Below are 22,270 nucleotides of genomic sequence, written 5' to 3'. Positions count from 1 at the left end.
AAAACAGTTATCTTTTTTATTATCATCAACTAAAACGTGATTAAACTTCCCTCATAATAATAAACACACACACACACACACACACTGTCCAGCCAAGAGTATCACTTTTGACACGTTCTGCCGTTACCATAGCAACACGAGGAATCAGGAAATGTCTTTGTTCTTTGCCTCACATCCTGGCATTTAAATCAGATTAGCGCTGAGCTGCAGCACAGCGCGCTGACTCCCTCTGTCAACTCCCCGCGGTAACAGCAGGACTCCATTCACTGTCCGTCTCCCTGTCTGGCACCACATCGAAAGAGCTGCTAGACCAATTTCCTCCTGTCTGCCAGCTGTCTGATCTCATCTCCATGGCAACTGTGATACAATCTAGCAAGTGTATGTTTTCAATCGGAGTCTGCTGAGTTTGGCATCTGGACAAATGGCCGGCTATTCCAGGGAAAGTCTCTTTGTGTTTCTCTAGGAGCCATGTGCTGACATGATCTTTAATGCCATGGACACAGACAAACATATATGAATAGTAACAAAAAATAAATAATAAACTACACAAGCATATTATTTCAACCTGAGCTGCTCAAGCTTGCCTCTTTTCAGTCCGTGTGATGGAGGAAATATTCACAAATTTACTTCAGTAAAGCTATGTATACTAATTTACAAGTAAAAGTCCCGCATACACATTAAACTAAATAAAGTGACCATTCTGAACAGTATTATCAACAAAATGTGCCCGGGTATCAAAAGTAAAAGGCACATTTTATTCAGAATCTCAGATGATTATTATAATTGATGCCTGGATTTTAATGTTCTATCTCTAAATACTGTATTATACTGATTATCAAAAAGTACAATAATTCCCTTGCAATATTACAATATTCAAAGCATTTATTTGGTACTATTTTAAGCAGTGCTTTTATACATATTCGGTTCTCTTGTGAGCACTTCACCAAAATAAGAGGACTCAAAATAAACTACAATGACTCGTTTTTGGACAATAGTGGAGCTCTCTGGAACAGAGGAATAAATTAAATCAGGATTTGGCTCTTTAGCTTTAGTAGGATAACTTCATTGTTGGTTTCTGTCTTTCAGTGGGATCTGTTGACAATGAGATACGTCTTAAGTACAGTGCTAAAATAAATGTACTGACTGAGAGAGTATTTAATGTAGAATTTTCTTTTGTGCTCTCCCTCCCACCCATCGCCTCCCTCTCTTCCAGGTGAAAAGTATGAGCTCCACGCGGGGACAGAGTCCACCCCCAGCGTGGTCGTCCACGTGTGCGAGAGTGAGACGGAGGAGGACGAGGCGGCGCGGCCGAAGCAGCAGATCGTCCAGACCAGACGTCCGGAGGAACCCCCCAAAGTCCTCAACTAGAGAGGCCTCCCCCTCATCACCGGCGCGGCGTCCGACCGCACCTTAAACCCGCAACACACCTGCCCTCTCTCTCTCTCGTCTCTGCACTCACAGAGAGCGTCGATGCCCCTCATTTCAGTTCAACTACAAGCAAAAACAAACCAACAAACATTGCTCGAAGACGGTGTTTGTGGGGAGCGTGGCGATGGAATGAGGCGGCTTGAAGGGGATGGATGAGAATCACACACACACTCATCACATTCTGCGGACAGCGTGGGGAGCGGCGGGCACGCTTGCCTCCACCCCACCGACCCCCCCCTTGTTTTCAGCAAAAGGGGTGGAAATACCTGTCCCAACGCAGGCACCTGTCACTTATCACACACACACTCAGCTCTCATTGCTAGTCCTGCCCAGTAGCTTGCTAGTTAGTTAGCTTGTTAGCTTGTACCTCTCCCTTTGTCTCACAGTCGTGTGTACAATAATCTTTGGTTAAACAAAGACATTTATAATTCTTCTTTTTTTTTTTATTACAATAAATTGTGTTTTCAGATTACATACATATACATGTATGTATACATATACTTTTTCATCCATTTTCATATCAGCTGGTTTGTCGCTTCAGCTTGTATCAAGATTGAGTGTGTGATGTTCCTGCTCTTGTCTGCATGTATATATTGTATTACTAAAAAATACGTACAGAAACACAAATACTAACAAGATATATCAAGAAAAAGGAACTTATTAAACATCACACACAGCACGAAGCGTCATATGTGACTAACAAAGTTGTGGTGACTGTTTGAGTTGTTTTTTTTGCTCGTTTTGGCTTTCTGTCTTTTTTTTTTATTTGGAGAGGTGTTGTTTTTCGCTGAACTACTAGATGTGTATTCTTACAATGTATTTGATACCCCAACACTTTTTGCATGCTTAATTACTTCTGTAGATGATGAGCTGAGGTGTTTTTTTAATTGTTGTTTGTGATGACAGGGAAACAGTGTGACGCTTTTTGACGCAAGTGCATATCCCCGCGAAGATGTGACGTCTTAGGGGGAAAAAGAGCGAAATGTTTTTTGTAAGATTGACAGTTCAGTCTTCAACTTGATGGCAAATTTGCTTTTGTCGCTGTTGTTGAGACCTGATGAATCAGAGACAGTTCATCCCCCTCATTTTCTTCAAGGGGTTTGGGATGTGGATTTTTTTTTTCTGATTCTGCGTGTTGTTATTCACATCTCTATTGTTTTGGTTATGTTGTTTGATCATCTTTCTATGTGTCAGGCTTTCTTCTGAAACCTACTACTGCTTGTTTTGCACTGAGTATCTTTTGATAGCTCCAAGCAGTTGCGGATGCTCTTGTCCGCCTCCTGCTGCGCACCAGAATACTGCGCAGCTTCTCGCTGTAAATCGCTGGGCAGTAGTCTGCGGAAGTAGTCCTATTAGATTTTGTAGTTTATCTAAAAGTATTTTGCTGAGAAAAGGGAAAATTAGGTAGCCTCATGAGATATCAACCAAAGCATTCACTCAACCCATATTGTCATGACAACATTAAATGATTTTTCTCACTCCGAGACACTGATGTATTGTTTGAGTGAGCAGAAAGAAATCAGATTTTCCCAACTTTTTATTGCATTATTTTTATTTTATATTAGCAGATATTCTTTTTTGCAGAATCTAGAAAACTTGGAAAGTTGAACAAATCTTCATTAAAAATCATAAACCTTAAATATTTTTCCTTTTTCTTTTGGATTATTCTCCTCACAGTCCCGTATCATATCACTGCTTCATCTCCTCCTTTATTTGTAAAATAGTTCAGCGCTTTAGAAGCAACATGAACAAATGTTCCTAACAGGGCTTTTGGGTGTCAGTGGTGAGTCTAAACCTTATTTGTCATTGGCAGCATGAATTCAAAATCTACGTTTTTGCTATATAACAATATTGGTAAGCAAAAGTCCGTCTGCATGTGAGCACTTTATTGTGTTTTGTTTGTTTCCTTCACATAAAATGGTCCTTCTTGAGACAAAGTAGGAAGCACATTGCATTTCCTCTGTTTCTGTATTGTGTTTTTTCTTCTTCTTTTATCTCAAGCTGAACACCTGGTTAGCCTTTTCACCAGCATATTGCAGTGAGTGAAACACTCCACTTCCTTTTTGCTAGTGTGAACCTTTGAGAATTTCAGGCCTTTTTGGGATCTATGGGAGTGTACCACTGTTAAGGTGTAGACATGTAGTACAGTTATAGGTTTTAAATGAGGCAGGAGGACACTGCAGAGTAAAATCAATGTCTTTATGTTTGTGTTTGTATGCAAGAAACATTCATCTTATCTGCTGAGAAAGTTAAACAGTTTTTCTTTAAATGTTGGCAGAGTGCAGTTTTATTGGCACCACATTAAAGCTGTCGCCGTTATCTAAGCAGACCGAAGATTGATGGAACTACTGAGGTGCGTTACGATAAAGAGGAAGCAGCGGAGCAGAAGGAAGACACTCGTGAAGATTTTTTTTTACTCTCTGTGGTCATGGTGTTTAAAACCGGGTGCACTTTGGTCACAGTTGAAATGAAAATGTATATTTATGTACATATGCCAAGTGTTTTTGTTTTTTGTTTGTTGCTGAGGCCAGTCCCAGTGTGCAGTTGTTACAGCTTCTCTTGGCAATGTTGTAATGGGGGAAAAAAATACAGAAATATGTAACAATATGTCCTGAAGATGCTCGATCAAAAATCAACTGTCATTGTGTTGTGCTCAACATGGACTCTGTTTGAATGTTTCTTTTATTTCTGGGGAATGTCTACTAAAAAGGTCAATAATACCGTTTGTCACTGTTGTACCGTTTCTGTTGAAATATGAATATTGTGTCTTGTATTGTAGGAATCCAGAAAACAAAGTAGCAAAACAAGCAATAATTTACAGTTCTATAATACCGGTATGTGTATTTTCATGTTCTGTACTTATTTCTCAGAGATGGTCTCTGTCTCTTACAGTATCCGCTTCTATTTGTGTAGTATATTGGCCATTTGTTTCACATAGAGAAATACATAAAGACTTATTCTTAAAAGCCACGTTTAGTGTTGTTTGTTTAAGGGGGTTCCTTTACTTGAGGGGCTTCACACTTGGGATGAAAATATAGGAACAGAAACAGAATCGCATGCAAAATTTCTAATGCTATAAAATGTAGCATATGTTAGATTCATTACACATCATCTTCAGATTGCATGAGATATTTTCATCTGCAAATAACTAGTTTTCGAAGCCTAGTTTTTGCCTTTCGTATATGATCACTACATTCAAGTCAGATCAAAATGTAGTTTTTTTTCTGAGAGGTAAATTCATGAAAATCTTTTAAAGAAAATCTGAAGGTTGTGTAACATTCCATACAACGGTTTTGTTGAAGGTATTTCCAGAATCTTTTTGTTCATCTGGATCATACAATTCAGCTGAATGTCTGCTGCATTTAAAAAAATATTTTAACCTTGTTTAGCAAGTTTAGCAAAAAAACTGATGCTTAGCTCTGACTCAGATGTTTTGATAAATAATATGTTAAAGACACAAAGTTCATCAGGTCAGTCATGTAAATATCAAATTATATAATTACCCTTATAACCATCCATTCACACAGATAAATGCAATATTGTTTTAATAGTTATCATCCCCTCATCCCTCTTTAATTCTGCCCATCTTTAAAACTTTCTGTGATTCTAGACTCTGGTGCCACCCAGCACTTTATCACCGGTGTGACATGTATTGAATCCTACTGTATAATGCTGAAATGGCACAACAGTGTTACTTTCACTTGCACTTTGCACCTCATATTTTCCTCAGGGGCCTAACTACATTTAATAATCTGTTTGGTCATAGCCTTGTATCAATACTAAAGACACAGCAAGGTTGAGTTAATAATTATTTCAGTGAGCAACACTGGACTTGAAATGTATAAGATGAAACACGAGGTGTGGCAACATAGCCATGACGTCGCAGTTCAGCAGTCTATTGAATCTCACCAGTGCAGTTTCCTCGTGTCAGCCATGAAGACAGATGACTGAGCATGAATCCAGTAACAATAGGTTTCTCTCATCAATATCCCTCTGACTGACTGCAGTACATTATTATGTGAGGCAAGAAAAACAACAAAGACAAAAGGTTGCACAGTAACAGCCATGATTTGACAAAAACAAAAGAAGTTTTGCAACAACAGGTCAGACAAAAAGAAATCCATCTACGTGAGGAAAGTATTTGACTCCTAAGCTTACTATTTTAGGAAGAAGATGTGTGCTTCCGGAGCTGGACTCTACAAAACACTACATATTTGACTTTAATAACCAGGTGCAGAGTTGCAAAGGTTGTAAAGGTTATCTCTCTCACTGCTGACTTAATTAAGGGTCTTAAGGTAAAAACAGTGGACGGCTGTCGGTATTTCACAGGTAGAGAGGACTGAGCAACAGCTGTGAGATGAGGCACACTGTGTCGCCCTGTATCTTCCTCTCCGTGACACAAAAAGCCGTCTCTTCCCGATGCTGGGAGTATTCCTCTTCACAATGACTCTTTATATTGAATGTGAGGATGCGTGTGCACCTAACGGGAACAGATCAGGTTAACGTGTCCCCGTGGGTGTTAATGGGGCCAGTAACTCCAAATTCCTTTAAAGGTACTCTCCAGGATTACACTGCACTTAGGTCTCAGTTGCTGAAGCAGGAATCTTAAACAATGCATTAGTCATGAGTTGACAAGATTGTATACAATGGATTTGTAGTAAAGTGCACATAGTGACGTTAACAGATACTGTGTAATGGGTTTATTCTGACTGAATTCAAACATTTACTTCTGCTTTTAAATCAAAGTCTCCTAATGCAATAACCTGATAAGTATAGTGATTGTAAACACTTTTATCTGTGAGAGTGAGAAAATATTGGCTGGTCCTTTAAAAGCTGCTTTTTTGTATTGTCAGGAAAAGTGCAGATAAAATAAGTTTTCTTATCTTTTTGATTATAGAATATAAAATGTTCAGTGGATTACAATGGCAATGTAATGTTTGTGGTTTCAAGGAAAATAAATATATATATATATATATCTTTTTAGCTGTGCTAGAGCAGCGTGGCTGGAGGGATAGTAATGACACAAATATCTAAACCAATAAATGGATTGCCATTAAAATTTGGAAAGTTTTACACATTCTTGGTCCTCACAAGATGAATTGTTATTCCTTCACTGAAATGCTTAACTAAGATTGATTAATCACAGTAAAGATTACACCTGCTTAGAATCAGCATGTTAGCATGAAAGGGACGTGGTTAGCATGCTAACATTAGCATTGAGCCGCTGTACCGCACGCTGCAGTAAATTACAAGTCGGACTTCGCATAAGCATGAAAGAAACACCAATCAACTAAATATAAATGTGTTACAGAGTTTTCACAGCATGTTTTTCAAAACAGGAAAACTCAATAAAACACTACACAAAGTAAAGGAAAATATTTGAAAAAGGTAATTCACTTTTACATCATAACCTTTGAATCTTCTGAGATGAGATCTTCATTCAGACCAGTGATACTGTCCACGGTGGGGAAACTGTCAAAGCATTGGCCTGCATACATACAGGGCCATATCATCTTAATCTTATTAATACTTACCATCCCAAAGAAAGAATAAATTGATGGCACAGCAGATTTTCATAAAATAAATTAGCAAATTAGATGAAAAAAACAGCCAACAAACTACATAAATAAGCCATGTTCTTGTACGATGTAGATAGCACAAATTGATTCCTAACAAACTATAATTCTAAATAAGTAATAAACAAATGATGATGCAGCTATATTTCCACCTTCAGTAAAATCAAACCAGTTTTGCACACAGGATGTTTACACCATTTGTACTTGACAGCGAAACACAAGTATATGGGGACACCCAACACAGTACGCAGGCCTTCATTTGAAGCTGAACAATGCATGTCTGCCCCAAATGAAGTCTAGTTACACTTTCAAACAAAGGCACAGCCCTGACTGGGTTCATAGACGTGGGCACCACCTAGCCCCTGGAGGCTACAGCAGGTGAGAGCCTGATGACTTGTTAGCACTGTTTTGGTAGAGACTACCCTGATGGGTGTGTTACAGGAGTTTTTTATTCCAGACAGATAGTAGGACAGGTCAGGAAGACCACTGCCAGTAAAAACATTCTTCTTGTTCAGTGGACAACTTTCACACAAATGTTGCTAAAGTGTTAATGGAGCTCATTGTCCTATGAGAAAAGAACAGGAAATGCTGCATTACACTGTATATACTGTACAAACATACCAGTACCCATAGACAAGTATTGTGATTCAGTTTATATTAAACTACAACATAGAACATATTTGTGCATCGATGAATGGTTTTGTGATACCTTTGAAGCCACATACTTGTCACACACTCACAAAAAAACATGCACACACATGCAGTCTTATTATTCTCCAAAGAAATAATTATTGGATCAAAGAGATACAAAAAGACACATGCATTCAGTATATGCATGCACAGTTGCACATGCTCTAAAGCAGTGTTTCTCAACCTTGTTTCAGTGATGTTCCCCCTGTGAAATACTTTCTTAGCCAAGTACCCCCTAACCAGCACAAAGCATTTATGGTTGAAAAAAAGATGTAACACACAGCGCTCTGCCATCAGTGTCTGATTTATTAAACTGTCAACACTGACGATTGCATTGTTGCATTGAATTCAGTTCATGAACTTACACTTATATTTTAATGAATATTTATTAAATAACAATTTTTAAAGGATTTTTGAATGGATGCTAATTTTAAATATATTTTTTAAAAATCTCACGTACCCCCTGGAGTGCCTTCACGTACCCCCATTTGAGAACCACTGCTCTAAAGTAAAGGATAAACATGGATATGCACGGATTTTTTGAATATATGATTTACTTTTCTTCTTCCTTTACAGAACGCACAGTGCCTCTGCAGTTCATGTGAGATGCAGCAGCTGTGATTTAGAGAGGCAGTGGTCATGGTGAGAGCCAAGCGGAGCAGAAAACTCTGGAGAGGAGCCTCTCTCTTTTTGATCAGTGGCCGCGGCCCGCCTAAGGGCCAGGCGGAAGGACCTGAAAAACCAGCTGCCTGAGATTATTACACTCAGCAAGGAGCAGCACAGGAGCAACAAGTGAGCCAGCGTGGAGCCGCCTCCTCCTCCTCTCCACTCTCTCCTCCTCTTCACATAAACACTGATTGAAACGGGAACCACACACACACACACACACACACACACACACACACACACACACACACACACACACACACACACACACACACACACACACACACACACACACACACACACACACACAGGTATCTTTGCTTGCTCTCAAACTCTTTTGTCCTTTGTTTGTGTCCGTCCCGCCTGTTTGTACCTGTGGGATTGTCACTTTAGCAGCACCTGGGACTTATTTCCTCTCTCGTGTGGCTCACACACTCTCCAACTCCCTTGTGCCTCCCTCCCCATAACTGCTGTGACCCGTCAGCCTTCCACCGTTGGACTATGCCCCCATCAGTCAGCTGAGGGAGGGGGCTCTACGCTGCTCAGGCTCCCACCTGGAGAAGGCTTGGGCTGAAATCAAAGAGGAGACGGTTAGGTAAGCATTCCGTCTTCCTGGCAGATTTTGTTATTCTCTAAACTTCATTTCTTGTGGTTGAGAGTCATTTTTCAGTGAATTTGTCAGTCTTTTCTGTGTGTGGGTGTGTGCAATATGTGTGAGAACATGGGTTCCCCCAGACACCGTAGCGAGAGAGCAGGTGAGTCTCAGGTGAAAGGGAATAGCTCACATTCCAGAGCGCTCTCAGATTTAGAAATCTGACTTGTACTGTTGAGCAAGTGGAACAACCCAGATTTACTTCTCGAGCGGGGAATATTAAATTCCAGTTCCCAGCACTATATGCCTGTGTATCTGGTATTGATAAGGGTCTGTTTGATGGAACAGCTCTACTTAACATATCAGTTGCTGCTACGTTGTACGAAAAATAGAACAGCTCTTTGTATAGGACAGCTGTTTGTTTAGGGCTGCCACGCTAAGTCAGAGCTCAGTGTTAGTTTTCTGTAACGTAAGGGGCTTGATGATGATATATTTATCATTTGTGGACTTGTAGCTTTTTATAAACATCTATCTAAAGTTATTTGACCAGAGGAGTTGCCTGTGTAGTTCTAAGAATAGAAAGCATACCTGTTGTTCTAGTATGTTTTATTCTAAGCTCATTAAATCGGTCATTCCTGTAACGATTAATGACTGTGATTGCATACCAGCTGCACCTAACGAGCTTGAGTTTAAATAAAGCTTAAGTTATAGTTTGGATGACTTTGAAATGTCCCTGGGATGGTGGACAGTTTATACGGTATAGTATATGTATACGTTTTTATTTTTAGCATGTATTCATCGGCAGTTCTACAGTTGTGTGTTTTTGTTTGACAAGTTGATATTGGGAGATAAGAGTTTGAGAAAAAAGACAAATTTAACCCTTTTAAAGAGCTTAAAAAGTCTAAAGAACATAAAAGTAAATCAGTACGCAAAATACAATCAACAGGCTATTCTCTTCTTTCATCCATGATCCACAATATGATATTCAATCATTTCAATCATGGAATAATAAATATATGAATGCAGTTATTTTGAGACTGTAACTAGATCACCACTAGAAGTAGATATGAACAGATTTTCACATGAAAAGGAAAATGATCTGCTGTTTGTCTCTCCAGATAGTTTGTTCTTTTGTTATGATTTTCAACCTTCACCTCTTACTTGTTTAACAATATTTAACAGTTACTCAACACACTGAACAGACATTTCAGACAATTTTCATTATCAAATACTGATTGTAAAATGGAGGACACTTAGATGTCAATGCTACATTGATAAAACGTGATACAATGAGAAGGGCAGCTCAAAAGAAAACCCGGCTCCACTACATAACTGTATCCTGACTAACATGATCTTAGTATTAGTCATTTAATTGGGTGTTTAGGGTATTAGTCCTATTATTGGATTAAACCACCCGTGGGAAATCAGAATATCCTGACTGGGATATCAAAGCCTAGACTATTTGAACAGGTTTCTGTCGTGGTAATATCCATATTAAGGAGATAAATCTGAATTCATTAGGTCTATAAAGGCCTTGCATGCTTTCAAAATCCGTATTCCCTCTTCAGTTCAAAGTGTTTTCATGACACAATGGAAACACTAGCTGTCAGTGGCTGATTCACATAGATGCCCCTGACTGACCACCAGAGTAAATACACCCCAAAAAACATTTTCAAAGTGGTACACAGACCAACTGAACGGCATTCAGCCTGTATAACTTCTCATTCGTATCTGACTCTTTGAGCTGGACTCACACAGTGATGTGAATGTGACTACAGAGATGCTCACAAGTCATTTTTTGCAAGTCCAAGTCCAAGTCTGAAGTCTTCTATTGTTGTAATGATCGTTCATCTGCTGCATGTCATCCGGACAGTATTTTTATGTAATTTGAAGCATGTACTTTATCATCACTCCTTTAGCTATTAGCGTACAGTATCAGCATTGGTTAGCTGTTTTGTGAATTATCACTTTAAACATGATATTGCAATGCAATATGAATAAACACACGATGAAAACGTTCCTTTAAGAGAAATAACTGTATTTTGCCCTTAAAAATGTATACAGACTAAAGTTAGGGTAACAGGAAAAAATATTTCTGACATTATAAGGTAGTGGTTGTACTGTAACCAATTACAGTTACAGTACAACCGTATTGTATAATTACACCGGGACACCAACTAAAGACAGTTTATAATCTACTGTAATTAAAACCTTTAGAGTCTCAGACCTAGAGATGCTTAATTTGTGCAGGTAAAAGTCAAAGTTCCCAACTCTGCCACTACGTTACTGTCTTTAAAATGATAAACTGAATTAATAGCCACAAATCCCGGTGAACACCTTCCACCTCATCACAGCCATCAGCCTGTTTCAAACTCAGCCAGTTTAGACAATGACTGGATCAATCAAAGCCTTTTAGAAAAAGAAGTGTTGACAAGAATATGTCTTGTTTTTGCCATCGCACCACAGCGCTTTTATTTTTGTTGCTGTTCTATAAATATCCATTTGTCATGCGTCTCGTAACAACGCGTACAATGCATTGTAACGTGAAGCTTTTGTGCAAACCTGCTGTACCTTCGATGAGAAGGTAGCTTCCTTCTTCAATCCTAACCCTGTTGTGTGGGTCTTGATATTAATATTTCTATCTAGTTCATTCTTAAAATCATACTTTTTGATAGTTGCATTCATTAGTCACTTTTCCATCACGATGTGTAGATCTTTATCTTTATTGCTGCCTGTACTTTCACTATTACACGTCGAGTTCAATGACTTAACAATGCTTCAGCTGTGATTTCTAGCTTGTCACAACTCACTCTTAAACCATGAGATATTACCTCTTTACAACACACGTATTTTAATTACTTGATTTATAAATCTCTGACGTCTCTTCATCATTTATTACAATATGCCTGATATTGTAATAAATGATGAAGAGACGTCAGAGATTGTATGCTGTGCCAGAGACCTGTGACTGAGGTTGCAAATCCCTCAGTGATGGATTGAGGTCGATAAAAGTCACAGTTAAATCCCTCTTCAGTGTGACATCTGGAAAAACAATTTGTATGTGAAATTTACATCTGACGTGACGAAGACAACCTCTCTGCGGTGACTTCAGACTGTATCCTGCTTGCTGAACTAATAGCTCCACCTGTGTCGAATTATCCTGCTTCTCATTGACTCCTCAAATATTGATTCTAACCGTCATTTGATGAAGGCCATTCTTTGATCGTGTTTTTTGAATATGTGTGCAGGAGCCTGCGTTAAACACAATGTGTGGAAGAACATGTGCAGAAGGGGAATAAGTGGAGCCGGTCAAATGCTTTGTCTGGTTTTCCTCATATAAAAAAGAGGAAACTAAATAGTTCCCGTTCTGCATTGACAGTCTGCTCTGTGAAAAAGCAATAAATGTTGTGTTTACTGAGGGTGGAAGAAAGGATATTGAATCTGCCATGTTAGCGAATAGCTGCAATTTGTGGAACAACAAACAAAACTGTTATTACAGCAATGAGAAGACATGGGAAGGTTATACTGACGTCAAAGTGATCTGATTCGTTGTAGTTATAAATTCCTTTGCCTTAAACCATAAAACGTACCTTTCAAGTCTGCTTATTGATGATATCTTTGATTTCATGGTTAGCTGAAGCAGGCCAGTGATCAGCAATGTTACATCACAGGAAGAAGATCCTTCGGTCATATCTGTATTATTATTTTTTTTAAAGTTGAAATATTCTTGTCATTTTAACGATTTTGTTCTCACATTGGGACCTACAGTATTTCCTGCCATTGTCCTTTACTGGCACTCTTATTTAAATTTCCCTTCTGTTATTGTGACAAAACGGATGTATGATTGTCGTTTATGCCATTTCCAGTTTGTTGATTACTAAATTGACCGGTTCCAATTATGCTGTTTGGTTAGCACATTAGCTATGTACCAGCTGATGTGACTCTGGGCTTTGTGGTTAAAGGAATAGTTCTACATTTTAGGAATTATGCTTGTTCACTTTCTGGTGGAAAGATAGATGAGAAGATTGAGAAGATAAATTTGAAACTACAGCCATATGTCGGGTTTCTTACATTAAGCTTAGCTTAGCATGAATGCTGGAAGAAAGGGGAAGCAGCTGTACATGTGGGTCAGTGCATCAAAAGCGTTTTCCTTCAGCTGGTTGTTCAAATTTTCATTTCAGATTTGAGTGAATTAGCAATCCAACTAAATGGAAAAAGCAACATCGATCGGCAGCCACTCTTTCTCTAGTCATCTCCCACATAGTTTTCATCTAATGTTAATGTGGAATAAAAACATTTCCATGTTATAAAGAAAAAGATAGATGGACACTTCGCCTCACCTGCAACCTGAAAGGGGTTGAATGCAGCGGAAAACAATTTGTGTGTTAAGCGTACTTAGCCAATGACGTGAGCGAGTCTCTTTTACCAGCATGCTTAAAAGGAACATTAATTAGATGATGTTCATGCGTAACACTGCTCAGGGCAATTGTGGTGTTTGCTATTTAGACAGCGGGAAGCAAAAGTTGTTTGTTTTCCAGGAGGTTCAGGTTGAACTCAAGAAGTCAGGAGCAGACTGTAGGATTGTGAGCAGTACAAAGCTTAGTTTTGGAGTATGAGTTGTGTTAACTGTAGGTGTTTCTTCAGCTGAGGACTCTCCCAATCCCCACTTATCTCCTCCACACCAAACCACCGTCTGTCGACACACCCTGAGCTGAGGTAGTTGACGCACCCATCCACTACTGACGAAACGCCAGCTATAATGACATAAAAACATGTACCTCAAACTCAATATCTAATTAGCTTGATGGATCAACAAACTAAAACACCCTTTAAAGGCTAGTTTTCAGCTGGCTTAAGGTGATGTGTTCCTTATAGGACAGCTTGTTCTGGCATCCTTTTATATGGTTAGGAGATTTCCGATTCGTAACAATTTCTAATATGTTCATACTGTATATAACTTTTTCTTATACAAAGACAACTGTCAATCAGTCAGCAAATTAACTGCACCTCGCTTTTCTGTAGCAAAAGAAACTATCTGTAAAACTTAACATTTTCTTAGTATACATTATCAAAAAACATTATTGTCCACCATAATTACAATATTGTTCAAGGGTCAAGGTTGTATGTTTTGTCATTGCACGACACATGGTTGCACAGCAAAATGCAGTTGTAGCCACTTTATGCTACACAGAAATACAGTGAAACACAATACAAATTGTAACAGGGGAAACGCCCCAACTTAATAAAAAGACAGGAAGTAAAACCAGACAGAAGTACTTTCCTGTAGTGCATTCTTTTTATATTTGCATCAGAAGGATTGTAAACGGCAACAAAAAAAACAGGTGAGGTGAATTCTCTGATCAGATAATATGGCCAGCATCCTAAAGGGTTACTTTGTTATTTTTCAAACTGGATTCTATTACCCCATGTGTTTGTGTCAGAGTGACTAATGGGGATAATAATTATTGAAATTGGTCCAGTATTGAGGGAGAATGCTGCAGATGGCAAACCGGCTTTACTGTTATTGCTTGGAGCAACTCCTCACCCTCTATGTACGTCCACTAAAAGTGCTTGTTTTTTACACTGACAGGCTCAGAATGTTAGTATAAGAGTCTGATAACATTATGGAAAGGAACAGAGAAATAACACCCTTTTCTTTACCTTTAGCTTGAGCCGGTCTGTTTGTTATTCTGTTATATATTGTTAAAAATCTTGTATTGCATTCCCCATGGTCTAAATCTGATAAACATGTCTGTCATGACAAAATCTTTCAGATAACACAACATCAATGTCCTGTGGCACTCCTTTGTCCAACTCTCACTCACTTTTTTCCCATTGTCATCTGGCAACAAGTCAAACGAGGCAAACAGAGAGCGAAAGGTAAGAAAGGGTCCTGATGTTGTCAGAGACTTATATTAACATTCTGAGCCTGTCAGTGGCAAATACAAGCACTTTTAGTGGAAGCACATTGACGGTTAGCGGTTGCTGTGGGCGATTATACTCGAGACCATTTAGAATATATGACATGTTTGAGTTTGCCTCCCCTCATCCTGCACTCTGTGTTCAGATAGGGGATAACAGCCATGTAAATATAGGCACAAATATATACACGCCAAGGAATGCCATACTCTTTGTACGTTGCAAAGCTGTCTAAGGGAAATTTGTGATTTTAGATGGCTCCACCATATTACCAAAGCAGTGGTATTAACAACTTTTCACTGCATATGATCAGTCCGCCACTTATCAGGAACTGTCACCTCTTCAAACAGAAAACATGATTTATGTGTTTACTAATCTCTACGCCTAATAGTGTGTCAATACTGGCAGATTTGGTTGAGCAATGTTTGCCGTTGAGCAGGAAGCTGGTTAAGATGTACAATACACACAAGTATCGGGTAATAGCTTCAAGTGACATTTTGATTCGTGACTCGTCAAAGCTCAATAAGAAAGAGTCAAAATCCCAGTGTGTGGAATATTTTCAACAAATCTGTCCTCTTTGTCAGCAATGTGTTGTGATCTTTGTCCCTGATGAGTGTCACATGTACAGGGTTATAAATGGTCCTTTCACAATGCTTCCAGAATGTGCACAGCTTGGAGGTGAAATGTAAACGTTTCTGCTCCATTAATGGTTAAGGCAATGTACACAAGCTGCCACTGTGTTTGTCCATACATTATCATGCAGAGACACAGAAGACAGACATACAAGACACTAATCACATAAGTACATTTTGATTGTAATACATGTTTTTATCATTTAAGGTTGAACCTTAATTAAAAACATATACCAAAACTTGTAAAAATGTAACTTTCTTGCAGAGAGTTAGATGACAAGAGTGATACCTCTCTTATATCTGCTCTGTAAAGCAGCTGGTTAGCTTAGCTGAGCTACAATAATGAGAACAAAGGGAAACAGCTAGCTTGGCTCTAAATCTTCCTATCAGGAATTCAGAAGCTCATTAATTACATAACAAGTTATATGTTGTTTGTTTAATCTGCAAAGAGCTTTAACAGTTTGTCAGGAACAGTTGCCAGGCAACCAGCAGAGACTCCAGGAAGTTATTGCTTCCAGCCAAAAAGTACAACTTATGTTGTTTTTTTTGTTTGGATTCAACATTCGAGATATAACATGTTATATGTTATATAACATGCCAGGCTAGCTGTTTCCCCCTGCTTCCAGTCTTTATGCTAAGCTAAGCCAAACAGCTGCTAGCTTTAGCTTCATATTTGTCTTTTTGAAGTGAGAGTGGTATCGACCTTCTCATCTAACTCTCTGCGAGAAAGCTTATAAGCGTTTCTTCCCAAAATGTCCAATTATTCCCTGAACAGAGGCAGCACATGGGGCCGAAAATAATAAGGCTACTGTAAGCGCGCGTGAGAGAGGGAGGAGAAAGTATGTCAGCTTATCTGTCAGCAGCCAGGTGTTAGAAAAACCACTGAACTCTCACATTTCTGATGTCTGTCAGCAACCTCGCTTAAAGCTGGTCGCGTGCTCTCTGGCCTCTCCCTGCCACGCTACCTGCTGTAGCTCCTCCCACCGAACGTCAGTTATGCGCGTTCATGTGAATTCAGTTACATTGATAGGAAGACGAAACACGCAGGGACGCACCAACGTCGTTCTGATGTCTGTCAACAACCTCGCTTAACTGGTGGTTCATAAACTTAATCACGTTCAGTGGCATCTAACAAGCAGTGTCGCTATTGTTGCTAAGTTTTGCATATTTTCTTGTCAATTTAAACTTAATCAATGGCACAGTCAATTTAACTTAGAGAATAGAGACAGCGCTGGATGAGTGAGTGTGTGTGTGTGTGTGTGTGTGTGTGTGTGTGTGTGTGTGTGTGTGTGTGTGTGTGTGTGGAGCTGCTCTTGAGTACTACCCTGAGCCTTCCTCGTAGCACTTATTGTATTCGTATTAGTTTGTTGCAATTATTGTTTTCGTAGTAATTTGCCTCTGCACTATACTTTTGCTCTGGTTTATGCTTTAAGATGCTTGTTTAAGAAAGGAGATGCACTTATGACTTCTGGTGACTAGTAGTTCTCTTGAATACCTATGTTGAATACACTTCCTGTAAGTCGCTTTGGATAAAAGCGTCTGCTAAATGACTGTAATGTAATGTAATGTAATGCTCTTCCTTGTGCCAGGGTTTCCAGCTAATGCAATGTCGATGTCGATTGTTAAGCCTGACATTTCTCTGGCAGTTTGACAAAATAATATGGATGATTGATTTTAGGATTAGTCATTGAAGCTGTGAAATAAGAAACGAAAGTAAATTGGACAAAAAGACGACATTTTCAAAGTTTTACAAAACTTCCTGCAAATACATAAAGAAAGATGCATCACAAATCAGGTGACACATTAAAGACGATCATGTAGTCAATAGTGAGTCACGCCTCAGTGACTCAGTGGCCTCGTCATCGGTGTGACCATGAGGATGAGGAACTCCCATGATGACGCTTGTTCTGTTCTAGTGTGATGGATGTGGAAACTGAAGTAGGAGGAACCTTTCTAAAACAAAGGCTCAGTGGAAATTATAATGAACCTACATGTAATCATAATGTATTTGTTTTTCATGGAACAAAGTGTTTCCTCTTGTAAATATTTAATATGAAGTTTGCATGAATCTCTGAGCATGCAAAGGCGTATTATTATCCGGACTCAGGAGGAAGTATCAGTTACATAGACAGCTCTGACCTACAGTTGTGTAAAGGATTGTTTCCTGAACGGTATCAGGGATCCTCCTAAATGACAGAGGATCTCTGCGTGACCCATAACAATGGCAACAGAGATAGATAAGATCAAACTGACAGTGTGTTAACATCAATGAAAACACAATGAAGCTGCCCTAAAGCAACATAACATCTCTGAGAATATGCAATGTTGTTGATGTTTGATTAAATGAGTCATTACTGAGAGAACACAAGTCACATTAGTGCATCTTTATATGAGGACATGATGAGGTGATGATTATGGGTATCATTTTATATTTTCCAACAGTGTGTGAGTCTATCGTTTAATACTGTCCAACTTCCCTAACCAGTCTGCAGCATTCAGCAGTAAGTCCATCTGCTTGTCCTGAAGATGCAAATCTTAAAAAAAATGAAAGAAAGTATCAGTTACAAATAAATAGTTTCTTTTTTTTTTTTTAAAGGCTCAGTCATTTCCCAAAACAGCTGAGCACTAAAGCTTTTTGCAAACTTAACTTGAACAGATGCATTTGGTGGCGAATATTTTCAGCAATTGTTTGATGGTCAAGTCAATATTTATGGCTGCAGGATTGTGCATATGGGATTGACCCAAAATAAGAAATGCAATGAATTAAAATCCAAGAAGTGTAGCACAGCACTGCAGCCTTTTACTGTACTTGTCCTGCATGTTTGACATGGTTTTTATGGTGTGCTCTGGCTTGCAGCAGTCTGATGATGAACATCTACAACCACAGATGTTTTCATGAAGCTTTAGCAGACATGACACTGATGTTTGAACCTTCTGTGTGACCTTAATGCCAGCCGATAAAGAGCAAACACAAAGACGTACTATCACGTCTTTCCAATCAGTTTTATGTCAGGCACGTGGGGAAAGGTTTGCATAGAGTATGAGTGTGAGCTGCATTTGAAAAAACCTTTATGATAGCTGTTATCTGGCCAGCATGCGTAGTCAACTCTAATTCGTACTTTATATATATATATATATATATATATATATAATGTTCTGGTGAGGATTCTCATTCCTGTTGTTGCATAGAAACAACAGGAATGAGGATTCTCATTCCTGTTGTTTCTATGCAAAAAATATTAATTAATGCACTCCCTCTGCTATGCCCCCTGTCTACTTTTTATAAAGAACAATATATCACAATAATATTTTAATCTTCAAATCCAATATTCTCTCCTCATTCTATTCTTGTCTCCTTGCTTAAATTGTAGTATTGACTGCAGCAGAAACTGATTCAACCTTGAAAAACAATGCCCTCACATAAATTGTAGTACTGTGTAGTCATGGTTTCAGAAGACATTCAGTTGACTAAAGTGTTTTTGTGTGTGTGTGTTTGTCTCTCTGTGCAGGTTATTGCTGAAGATGCAAGCTTCAACTGTCTCGACTGTGACCAACACTACAGTAACTACAAACACAACCACAAAGAGCAAAGAGCAAATACTCATCCAGAGTAAGTATGTGTGTGTGTGTGTGTGTGTGTGTGTGTGTGTGTGTGTGTGTGTGTGTGTGTGTGTGTGTGTGTGTGTGTGTGTGTGTGTGTGTGTGTGTGTGTGTGTGTGTGTGTGTGTGTGTGTGTGCTTCTCTGTTTTATCTCCTTGTCCTCTTGACTTGGATATCGATAAAACACCTTGTGAATGAGTTGTTTGTTGTGGACACCATCAGATCTTAGAGTGTCCCCTATGCAGTGATTACAATTTAAAGAAAAAAAAGATAAGACAAGCCTCGTTAATACCAACCTATTGCGTCATGCGGCCTAATCTAGATGGTTTGTACAGGAGTGGCACCCATGTGTTTTATAGGACATATTTGCCGTGTTCTGTTTGTCTGCGAGTGATGCTGTTGCTAAGCTACAACAAACTACTTCTGGAGAATACACAGAATGAGTTGAACGGCATGAAGCAATTTTGGAAGAGACACACTGACTTGAAAACAGCCTTTCAACATGGTAATTGCTCATTCTCACTGTGTCTCAGGTTCCGGGGCAATGATCGCTGTCATCGTCATAGGAATCATCATCATTCTCGCCATTCTCCTGATAATCCTGAAGACGTACAACAGGTAGGGCGGCATTCTTGTTTGACAGGACAATTCCTGCATAGTGAATGTAATGAGCAGTGAAGCAACCAATGCTACTTTTTATCCACTTCAAGGAGGACAAGGCATTTGCTACTGTTTATAATCAACAGGCTAATAAAACAATTATGAATATCAACATATTACTATAGTTATCAAAGGACACATTCAACCTGTGTCAGTTCCTTCTCCATAATGTTCCCCTTTCTTAGATTGTAATTTCTATGATTTGGCCTTAGTAGGTAAAACTATCCAGTATTACAAAATGTTTACAATATTTCTCTCTAAAGTAGAAGTATACAGTAGTATAAAATGGAAATACTAATTACAGTATTTGAGTAAAGTGACTTTCAACATTCCACCGCTGCCAACATGAGGGATAGCACCTCCAACGGGTCATACCATAAACCTGAGGCGTCACAAAATAACGATTGAGAGCTAAAGGAAAGAATTTAAAACATGTGTCTTCTATACGTCATGTCAATTTTATTCATAACGTTGAATCACATATTTGCCTAAAGAGGCTTTACAATATGTGAAGCATATGACACTCGGTCCTTTAACCCTTGCTTCAGATAATTATAAAACTCCCCCCAACAAAAACTTTAACGGGGAAGGAGTGGAAGAAACTTCAGGAGGAGCAACTGAGGAGGGGTTCCTTTCCCTGGACATACAAACGTGATAACCAATATAATAAAATGACTGTATAGACAATCCAAATGATAAAAATGATACAAAGAATGCAAACAAAATGGGATTCATTTTGTCTTACTTTTCTATTTTTACTCTTTCAGTCATCTTAAAGACATTCAAATTAAACATTTAAGAAGAAAACACAACTGCTCACAACTGATTGACATGACAAACTTGAAATGAGGAATCTACTCACATGTAGACATTAATTTTAAGGGGACAAATGCCATAAAGGTTGGGAGTAATGAAGTTTGGGTTCTTTTATTCAGTTTTGACAAATGTATACCCATAGCTTTCTTTCTTATTTGTCTTCTTATTGTCATTTTATAGGACCACTGTGTCTGGCCCTACTAGCAAAATTTGATTAGACGTTATGAGGGAATATCTGCCATATTTCTATGTTACTGCTGAGTACACCTTACGGAGAAACAGTTACTGAACATCACATGCCACTTTGCTAAATGATAGTTTACTACATAGTATGTAAGTAAAGTAACATCATGGTTTTTGTTTGTTGCCAGGCGGACACATGTCTCCAGAGTCCTGGGAGCCAGAAGTGGCTCCAAACCTCGTCCGAAGATGTCACAATCCACAATTAACAGCAACATCCCGCTGAGCGCCGTGGGAGTGAACTCTGTGTCTGGCAGCATCTTCAGTTCAAACCCAGGCTCAGAGAATGGCTCGCAGCTGCCCAGAGAGGAGCTGAACAGCGCGGAGGGAAACCACATAGAGCAGTTAAGCACCATCAGTGAATCCACTGCGATCACCATAAATGATCCTCTATCGATTGGAAACACATAGCAACAAGACTGTGGTTTAGTCTCACAACAGGCACTGCGTGATCATATTCATCCCTGACCATAAATACTGTGTTCTGACTGAATCCTGTGGCAACTCAATCTGGGACGTTAGTGTTATCACTGTCAATCTCCACCAACTGAGCCTCTGCTGGTCACTACAATGATACCAAGATGTACTTTTGGTGTGCAAACATAGACATCATGAACAAAATGGTACCTTAAACAGACATGATGGATTGCATGAAGGATGTTGCATGATGGGAAACTGAGACTTTCTTGAGAAGAATAGCTTTTTGGCTACAGTCAGTGTTCAGAGTATAGATGCCAGAAGTTTCTCACTGCTTGTACTCTTTGCAGATCACTACTAATACAATGAAGAAAATGTGCATTGAAGACTGTAATGGCTTGACTGCATTGCTCTCAAGTGTGTATATTTCTGTATTAAAGATGACCACATATGTTCATGAGTAAATGTAGGATTAGTTTAAACTTCAAAGAAGACAAAGACAGCATGAAAGACACTATCTCAGTTTGTAATACCAGGATTTTTAAGAAAGAATGTGTTGATATTGCATACAACATTCCTTACTAAATCTGCTTCACTTTTTTATATTGTCTTTGTCTTCTGTTCACAGATTCTCTCTGATTAGTTTTCGTTAAAGAAATCTATAAAATGTGTCTTTTACCTTGTATGACAAAGAGACCATAGAGATATTTTGAGACGTCTGGGTGTCAGCCTAACATGGTGATGTAAATCCTTTTTAGTTTGACGCCAAAGGATTTTGCACTTTATTTTTATTGCTCTCTGTATTTGTATTGTTTGTGGTTCTTAAAATGAAAAGAGATTAAAAAATAAAATATAATGTTTTTAATTGTGGCTGACCTGTGTGTTAAATTGAAATGCCATTTGATCAGAGGATAAAATGAGAAAAATCGAAACCTCAAAGAATGAAAAGTTGTCATTGCGCCCTCTGCTGGTACCTTTTGGTACCATAACATTGAAAAAACTAAAGCGGCATTCAAGATGACAAGAAATGTTGC

At 38.8% G+C, this 22,270-nt stretch overlaps 2 protein-coding genes across 4 annotated transcripts in view; both read left to right on the top strand.

The window, feature by feature from the left end:
- Positions 1–4,363, top strand: part of rcan3 (regulator of calcineurin 3) — a 42,577-nt gene extending 38,214 nt beyond the window's left edge. For all 3 annotated transcript variants that reach the window (XM_054613936.1, XM_054613935.1, XM_054613937.1), the window contains one exon: positions 1,214–4,363. In XM_054613936.1, coding sequence (XP_054469911.1) covers positions 1,214–1,368 — 155 coding nt within the window. In that variant the 3' untranslated portion in view covers positions 1,369–4,363. The remainder of the gene's footprint in view (positions 1–1,213) is intronic.
- A 2,930-nt stretch (positions 4,364–7,293) lies between these two features.
- Positions 7,294–22,058, top strand: ncmap (non-compact myelin associated protein). Its single transcript, XM_054613283.1, has 5 exons — positions 7,294–7,382; positions 8,845–8,955; positions 19,013–19,113; positions 19,637–19,721; positions 20,951–22,058. Exons 1-5 carry the CDS (start codon positions 7,294–7,296, stop codon positions 21,228–21,230), a joined length of 666 nt encoding a protein of 221 aa, XP_054469258.1. The 3' UTR covers positions 21,231–22,058.
- Positions 22,059–22,270: the final 212 nt, after the last annotated feature.

Source organism: Anoplopoma fimbria, chromosome 15 (genome assembly GCF_027596085.1).
Source record: "Anoplopoma fimbria isolate UVic2021 breed Golden Eagle Sablefish chromosome 15, Afim_UVic_2022, whole genome shotgun sequence".
NCBI classification, from domain to species: Eukaryota; Metazoa; Chordata; class Actinopteri; order Perciformes; family Anoplopomatidae; genus Anoplopoma; species Anoplopoma fimbria.
The sequence above is the reverse complement of the archived record's forward strand: the minus strand, read 5'-3'. Positions and strand labels throughout refer to the sequence as shown.

Coding starts and splice junctions, on each gene's coding strand:
- ncmap (XM_054613283.1), top strand. CDS start 7,294: ATGAAGTCTAGTTACACTTTCAAACAAAGGCACAGCCCTGACTGGGTT. Junction 19,114..19,636: donor AGAGCAAATACTCATCCAGA/GTAAGTATGTGT, acceptor ACTGTGTCTCAG/GTTCCGGGGCAATGATCGCT. Junction 19,722..20,950: donor ATCCTGAAGACGTACAACAG/GTAGGGCGGCAT, acceptor GTTTGTTGCCAG/GCGGACACATGTCTCCAGAG.